This window comes from Brachionichthys hirsutus, unplaced genomic scaffold (genome assembly GCF_040956055.1).
Source record: "Brachionichthys hirsutus isolate HB-005 unplaced genomic scaffold, CSIRO-AGI_Bhir_v1 contig_200, whole genome shotgun sequence".
In the NCBI taxonomy this organism is placed as follows: Eukaryota; Metazoa; Chordata; class Actinopteri; order Lophiiformes; family Brachionichthyidae; genus Brachionichthys; species Brachionichthys hirsutus.
In genome coordinates this window covers 768,034-776,252 of record NW_027180317.1, presented here as the reverse complement: position 1 = coordinate 776,252, position 8,219 = coordinate 768,034, and the positions used below count along the sequence as shown (strand labels likewise).

Genomic DNA, 8,219 nt, shown 5'->3' with positions numbered 1-8,219 from the left:
TTCTGCAGACACCACTACATCACTGTGAACAACATGACTGGATCCAAACGGGTTGAAAATATATTTTCCGTTTTATACACCTCTGTACTCATACACCAGCAACTCGTCAGTATTCATTGCCTGGCTGCAAATATCACTCCCCGGTCTCACCTGTATATTTGGAAACCTTTCGTATTTGTTTATCTTTCTCAGAACGTTGACCTTTCTGATCTTCCTCAGTGACCCAACGGTAACAGTAAACAGTGTGGACAGATTCCTGGCAGACGAGGCTCCGTGGGTAATGTAGAAGCAGAGCGGTAAATACTGACCAACCTCTGCAACGAGAGAGTGACATAAGGGGAACATTAACCTGATGTTTGGCCTCATTTCTCCTCCTCAAATGTAACTTATTGAGTCAACTTTTAAAAACACCCCAGTGTGAGCAGCAGGTGTTCTTTTTCAAATGCAAAACAGTTCCTTTACACACAGGTTCACAGACACAGTTTGTTAGTTTAGCTCACTGCTGGGATTATTATAATCAATTAGTGAATTCCCTGTGGCTCTGCCCTAAACTCAATTTATACTATAAAGACTGAATCAAGTCTAGAACATTCTGAGTACGCCCACACTGGCACAAAATTGGTAACACAGCATTTGCACGTCAAACCAAAGGCACAATTCAAAATTGGCTTCATAATTTCCTCCATGAAACTGCTTTACTGTACAATTGTGCTCTTTTTTTGTGTTACAGGTATTGAGTGACGGGCTGGGTCATAGCTTTGCATAGGCAAAAGAAAACAGATAACCAGATTATCTCCCCTTGAAACATTTAAAACTCAATTTGGTCACAGCTCAATTATTTGCAGACAGAGATAACAATCATGACAATTTGTTGTTTTTGAAACAGTTTATTGTAAACAGTTGTTAATTCTCACATAACTTTTTGCCAAAAATAATACATAGAGCATTTACTCATTGTATATGAAGTAAAAAAAATAAAAGAGGACTGATTGGTGCTTAAATGAACCAATGAGGTGGATTTTCCAATTTGCAACCGTCTAATATTTATGCTAAGATAAACCAACTCTTATCTGATGTGGGTCACTGTCACTGTCACATTGTCAGGTACCATTTAAATGGATTTGAACTATTTTGATGCTCAACCACCAGATTTTGCATCAGTGTGTTGCAGTAAAACAGAACGCATTGACTTGATTTATCACTATATTCCTTTGAGTAAAATCCACAGCCCTGACCTCCATGTTCATTAAAAATCACCGGACTCCAATATTCTCTGGATACTTTATTGTTTCGTATGGTCCCTTTGCTAAAGAGACAGTGGTTTTGATTATTACAACATACTAATTTTAAAGGTTAAAGTCATTTTCAGAGAGTTGACTCAAACAAGGCAAATTCAGATTTAGCTAATAATAATTTTGTCATAGTAATTTAGATAGCAATCATTCAATTTCAATCAAATCAAATTTGTTCAGCTAGAAGTGTAAATTAACCTGCCAACAACCCTGAATGAAATATGTACATCCTTCAACGAGGACTTGGAGTCAGTAAATTGATTTCAGCAGCCTGCCAAAACGATCGCGCCCTACGTCATTGTGCCTAATTAAAACAGGCACCATCTCTCCATAGAGCACATTTTCTGACTTTCCTTTTCTTTTTAGTGATCGATTGATGCTGAATAAACAATATGTAAATGCTTTAATGAATAAAACTATATTTTCACTTTGAGTATCAGTTTGGAAGAATTTAATATCAAATAAAAAAAAACATTTGGGGGATTTGACCATTTTTAAGGTATCACCATTCATTACATTTCACAAGCAGTGAGACATGTCCCATTTAATATCACAGTGATTCTTCAATATTTATAATCTTCCAACCTGCTTTGCCACCAATCCATATAACCACCATAATGAAAAGTCACACATCTCCAAGTCACTGTTGTTTAAGCAAAGCTGAAGCATATATCATTCATAATACCGATGCGTGTTGACTGATTCTGGGTTTGACTCAGCCAATTATAGGCCACTGAGTATCAATGGCGTTGTGGCAGGTTGCTCATTTGGATGTTGTCCCCTTGTAGTCCAGGGTTGTAATAGGTTGAGCCTCCCAAGCTGAAATCCAAAGGTTCCCCGTTGTCTAGTCTATGAACTGAAATGAGACAAGGTCACATTTGTAACATTGAACGCTTGATTTCAAAATGCTCATTGTGGCCGTGCCAATTTCTTTTTTAAACACTGAGTTTGAATGTTTTTGGCTGCTAAAGAAAGAATTCACCTCAAACCTTTAATACTTTTACGATAATAACCGTTGCTGTATTTGTGGGGCTTGTTTATTGTTGGTTCTTCAATCAGTCCTATTCCAACACATCATCATATTTCTATATTTATTGTCACATTTATGCCATGGTTTTAAAAATATTCTATAATAAAAGTTTACAATTTCACTCTTTTCAGGTTCTTCACTACGACATAAAAAAGAAGTGTTTTTTTCTCACAATTAACTGTCCTAATTCCTGTAGAGTAATAATTGTCCACCTTCCATAATACCTTCACCTAAAATGACAATTACATTTTTTTATATAGTATCTCTTAGAGTCTTAGAAGACATTCATTTCCACTAAATGACAGCATACACTGATCAGCCGTCACATTATAACCCCTTACAGATGAATAACATGGATTATTTTATCACAATGCCATCTGTCAGTGGGTAGGATATATTAAGCAGCAAATAAACATTTGTTTCCTTGAGGCTGATGATTTGAAAGTAGGAAAAGTGTAAGGACCTGGGTGATTTTGACTAATTGTGTTGGCTACACATCTGAGTCAGAACACCTGCAGATTAAATTTAAATTTAGAAATCGTTATCATAACTGGTACATAAGATAAAGAGTAGTTGTCTAATGGTAATCATATTGTTTTGAAGGTGACTAGAGCTGGTGACAAGCCTGAGGTACAGGCGGTTGGTTTCAAATAGCTGGACCAGGTCAACTAAAGACACCAGCCATTTGAATTAATAGCAGCCACAGCTGAAGGATGTCCATCTGATGACCCAAGAGACCTGATCAGGTTTGAATCAATTTCAGATGTGCAGTGGAGCTGAACCATTAAGTGCTTTGTAGACCACTGACAGTACTTTGAAGGTGATTGTGCATTGTATTTTGCTGGACTAATATCTTTAAATTTGCATATACAGTACTTGTAAGCAGCCTGCTGCATTTTAAATGAGCTCAAGCTATCTTATTGATAGCATTAATTACCCTGAAATTATACCCTAACAGTATATAACAGGTGTATAAATGAAGCAGTTTTTCCAGAACCATTAGTGATATACATTGTGATATATTTTTCCGGTAATAACATGCTATTCTGGTGATGTCGTTAATGTGAATAGAGTTACACAGTGAAACCTCGTTGCTCTGTCTTTTAGGATCAGCTTGGAACATCCTGTCCTGCCTGAATTTCTATATTTAGAGACTGATGTCATTGATTAAGAAGTCTGACTCTTTATACTAAGGTTGCAAGAGGACAGAGAAATATACAAGTAATTCATCTGATTTATTATACAAAGCTTTTTAGAGGTCACTTGGGGAAATGTAGGAACTTTCCATGCTCTAATGAGGAATTTTATTTTATCAATTTCCAGAAAGAAAATGATACCATTATATACCATTTTAAAGAAAAAAGACAAGTTAGTTGATTCTACAACATAATACAACATTGCTGTGTTATGTGTATTATTTAGTAATACTACACAGTATATTTCCTTGTTGGTCTAAGTCTTATGGGATCAAAAATGCTCCATTAGCCTCCAGGCCTGGTGATTATACATAACTACACAGGCCAAGGACATCACGATGAAAAAATGAATGGATTAATAATTATTCTGCAATTGGAAGTCTTTGACAAACGTTGTATTGTTGTTTTCTAAGCATGAGGTTTGTGAACTTTGCATTCAAACACGTAATTAATGTCTCTTAACCTTGTCTCAGATATGTGAACATTGCTGTTGGGCATCGTCATCATGTTATTCAAGCATTAATTAACTAAGGCATTCTGCCGTTACTCAACCTTTTAGAATCTCTCTTAAAAGGCCTGAAGGCCAAACCTGTTTGTTGTAGCGCACGAGCTGAATGCTGCTTAACAGAAACGTTAGGCTTGTAGTAGTGCAAGGTAACTGGAACTGGAACAAAGCGCGTTTTCCGCAAAAGGTTCATGGCAAACAGCCGAGATAGATTATCCTTTTTCACACGGTCAATCAGTTACATGAGAAACTGGACATTTTCTGCATACACTGCAGTTCAAAAGTTTGTGGTCACATAGAAATATCCTTATTTTTGAAAGAAAAGCACTGTTATTTTTAATGATAACTTTAAACTACCAGTAATCAGAAATACACCCTAGACATTGCTAATGTGGTAAATGTCTATTCTAGCTGCAAATGTCTGGTTTTTGGTGCAATATCTACACAGAGGCCCATTTCCAACAACTGTCACTCCAGTGTTCTCATGGTACAATGTGTTTGCTCATTGCATCAGAAGGCTAACGGATGAGTAGAAAACCCTGTGCAATCATGTTGAAAACAGTTTAGCTGGTTAGAGAAGCGATTAAACTGACCTTCCTTTGTCTGGGTGACCCCAAACATTTGAACAGTAGTGTATACTTATATATATACACATAAGAAAGTTGGACTTTAAATATGTATCTCAAAAAATAGTTTTTAACATTCTTGTGTATCTGTTTATTGACTGTTAAATGCAGCAGCACAGTGGAGTTGAGCGACACCTTTCACATTCTCCAGCTCTATATAGATCAATATTGCATGCTTTGGAGCGTGGGCGCTTTTCGACAAATTGTTGTACACAGTTGTAAATTGGAATTTTCATTCATATTTCTTGCAAAATCCATTTGCCAACGTTTTGAAAATAATTGCGCCATATGGAAAGGCCTATCTCATAAAGCTCTAAAGCTCACAGTAAACATGGTACATCTAAATCCTGATCAAACAATCACATTTGACTCACACATGTCCAAACTTCTACTGTAAAGAGGGTTTCAACATACCTGAATCCGAGTGATGCTCCTCAACCAGCTTCCGGTGGGAGAAACCCTTCTTGTGTTGCTCTTTAAGGAGGATGTAGACGACAGTTCCCACGCAGGCCACAGCTACCACAATCCCCAGTATAGCCCCCCATGCTCTGTTATTTGTTTTCCGACTGGAATCCGACTCCAAACCTTTATTGGAGGAAGGGCAGAGTCACAGGGTGAGAGAGAGAGAGTGATACATGATTAATAAACATCTACATTTTTTTGTATCAACTGGCTCTTTGTTGTCTAAATTTATTTTAAACTCATCGAGGCTTTTCGTGTTTATTTAATTTGTTTTAATTGCATGCCGATTAGGTTTTTGGATTTGTCGAATTAGTGCACCGATAATTTCACAATTAACATAAAAAATCATGATAACTTTATGAATGTATTTAAATATTTTAAGGAGTTGGGCTGTGCGCCTCATTTGGATAAAGTTGTGTGACCAAGCATTTGTTCTCCAACTGTCTTTTGTTTTTAGAAGCATAAACGGATTTCAGTTACGTTTAATGGGAAGATGAGTCTCAGAGTCATAAAAAGGTGATTTGATTTTGAGGTGGATCTGAATTGAGGTTTGGATCCAGCACAGATTGACAGTACCTGCTAAACACCAGCTTTTTCATTCAGGCATTGTGAGCATATTACGAGACTCGTGTTAACTTTTAATTAAACTCTCCACTGCTCATGTTCAGAGCAGCTCTTAGTTTTGTTCTACTATGATAAAACATGGTTATACTTTATAAAGAAGTCAATGATATGTTTGCATTGAACATGATCTTGGGAGGTCAGGTTGATGGACTGAACAGTATGATTATTTACTGACCATAGAAAAAGCACGTTTGTATTTTTAGACTGTTTGTCTGTACTCGATCGTGTTTCTCACACTGTGCCTGTCATGGTGGCTGTGGAGCAGTTTCTTTTTCTCCCTGTGTTGCTCTCACTTTCACAACTGTTCCTCACTCTTTATTGCCATCATCTGTTAGTGTTAGAACCTGCTGTCACACCTGTCAATGTGATGCCAGTTTCATTTTAACCTTAACCTCACAGCAGCTCTGGAAAAGGCCTTTTTTTGAACTTCTCATGATGTTGGTTGTGAACTCGCCCACACATTTTGCAGAATAACTAGCGTTTTGAGTACACAGAGCGATAAAAAGCAGCTTTTTCAGCCCCATCTAGACCATCTTTTGGTCGACACCATAGGCTCGTCTCACGCCCTCGCAAGCAGGCAGAACAAATATCTTTGACCGAAGTCCCTCTTTCACATTTCTGCCTCTAAACAGACTTCCATTGTCTTGGTGAATAGGTGGCTGTAATGGACCCCGTCTCTTATACTGGCCACATTGATAGCATTTGAAACCCAAACCCTCTTTCTCCTTTGAAAAAGAAGTGTTTGTCCTTCGCCAATGGGAAAATAGATACAGGTAAATGTCGATCAGGCAAAGGGCAGAATTATAGCCATTTTTCAACAATTGCACTTTGTTATATTCAAAACAATTGCATTTCCACTACACGGTTCCTGTCTTTGATAGCTGATAGTGATGACCGATGACCATTTACACTGAGGCTGTACTTTTGCCTAATGGAAAACAAACTTCCAGAAAAGTAACTGATATTAAAGCTTTGAGCCGAGTGGAATGGAGCCGTTACCGGGAAACGTGGCTTAATGGGAATCTGTAAAGAAGTTTGTTTTCCTCTTCCTTAAACTTTGACATGAATCGGGCAGGTAAACGTGCCTTAATGTTATTTAACTCATCTCTGTGTTTTCAGTGATGTCAGCCAGGCTGCTAGGACAAAGCACAAAGCAGCGTTCTGAGCACAAAAAGTAGCACAAGATTCAGTGAACCCAGTACCTATTCCTGAGCTGCTCCCTTTCAGGGAATCGTCGTCTGACGTGTTTGCCACCGTCTCTGTGGTTTCAAATGAAATGACTGTTGTAGATGGAGACTCGCTTATCCCGGTGGTTGCGTTGGTAGATCCCGTATCTGGCAGGTCCCTTGACCACACATCTACACCGGGTGCTGTTGTGAATACTTGTGTGATGTTGTCCTCGTGAGCTAAGATTGAAGTATGCAAATCAGTGTCATTCACAAAGCTGGTGGTGTTTTGTGAGTTATCCTGACTTGGCGTTGTCATGGAGTTATTCGATTCCTCCTCAGTGTCTATCGCGTTGACTTGACTTGAGTTTGTGGGGTTCACCTGAGCAGTAGTTTGAGACACGGTGGTGTTCGGAAATTCTTGCTTGGTTGTACCAGTTGGAATTATTGGTGCCACAGAGGGAGTGGCGAATGTCAGATCAACAGCTGTCTCATTAGCATCCCTATCTTGGTCAGCAGGATTTACTGGCATGGGGTCAAACACTGCCCCATCGCTGCGTTCGTTACTTGACTCCAATGCAGCCTTGTCAGCCACCTGATCGTATCCCGTCTCCGCTCCGGCAGCATTTTCACTTCCAGCTTTACTCTTGGCTGGTCCACGAAAGTAGCTTTTATCAATTGCCCTCCCTGGAGAGTCAGTTGGAAAAGGGATTGATGCCGAGTGACATGCTTGGACAAGCAAAAGGAGGCCAGCTGTGATTTGTACATATATTTTCATCTTCACTCTGAAACAAAAGAGAGAACATAAATATTTCTGTAGTCCTTGAGGTTAATACCCATCCCAACATTTGAACAGGCTCACTATCTAAAACTGGTGGGTGTGGCTGGAAAAGAAAAATAATTGATCAGCTTTCAGTAGAACTGTAAGAGTGATTTTATGGCATGATTGTGCTCTTATCAAATACTAAATAATTAACAAATGAAGTTACAGAGGAAAAATCTGTTCATATGTTTTTGTATGTGCTGAGCTGAAAAGCCATGAATCATGTAACAACTTGCATTCAGATTGATGGTTCTTAAGTTTTTGCTTGTTGATGCTGTTGACATGAAGTTGTAAATATTCAAGCGTCATGTGGGGGAGATTTTAGAGCTGATATCTATATTGTCAAAAAAGTCAAGAGGTTAAAAGCTGAAGTTGCTCTGAAGCTCCGGAACACAAAGTCGACGTTGAGTGAAATGTTCAACTTCTGATTATAAGGTAAAGAAGGGAACAGCTAAACTCACCAACAACATCAGCTGTACTTAAAGAAACAGTTTA

The 8,219-nt window shown here is 38.4% G+C and overlaps 1 protein-coding gene across 1 annotated transcript; it reads right to left on the bottom strand.

Annotated features, from left to right (window-relative positions):
- Window positions 1-913: 913 nt before the first annotated feature.
- On the bottom strand, window positions 914-7,679 carry LOC137912600 (mucin-15-like). The gene is made up of 3 exons (XM_068756737.1): window positions 6,938-7,679; window positions 5,064-5,234; window positions 914-2,148 (listed from the first exon to the last, which is right to left on the bottom strand). Exons 1-3 carry the CDS (start codon window positions 7,677-7,679, stop codon window positions 2,033-2,035), a joined length of 1,029 nt encoding a protein of 342 aa, XP_068612838.1. The 3' UTR covers window positions 914-2,032.
- Window positions 7,680-8,219: the final 540 nt, after the last annotated feature.

Coding starts and splice junctions, on each gene's coding strand:
- LOC137912600 (XM_068756737.1), bottom strand. CDS start 7,679: ATGAAAATATATGTACAAATCACAGCTGGCCTCCTTTTGCTTGTCCAA. Junction 5,235..6,937: donor AGGGAGCAGCTCAGGAATAG/GTACTGGGTTCA, acceptor CCTCCAATAAAG/GTTTGGAGTCGGATTCCAGT. Junction 2,149..5,063: donor GGAGCATCACTCGGATTCAG/GTATGTTGAAAC, acceptor GTCTCATTTCAG/TTCATAGACTAGACAACGGG.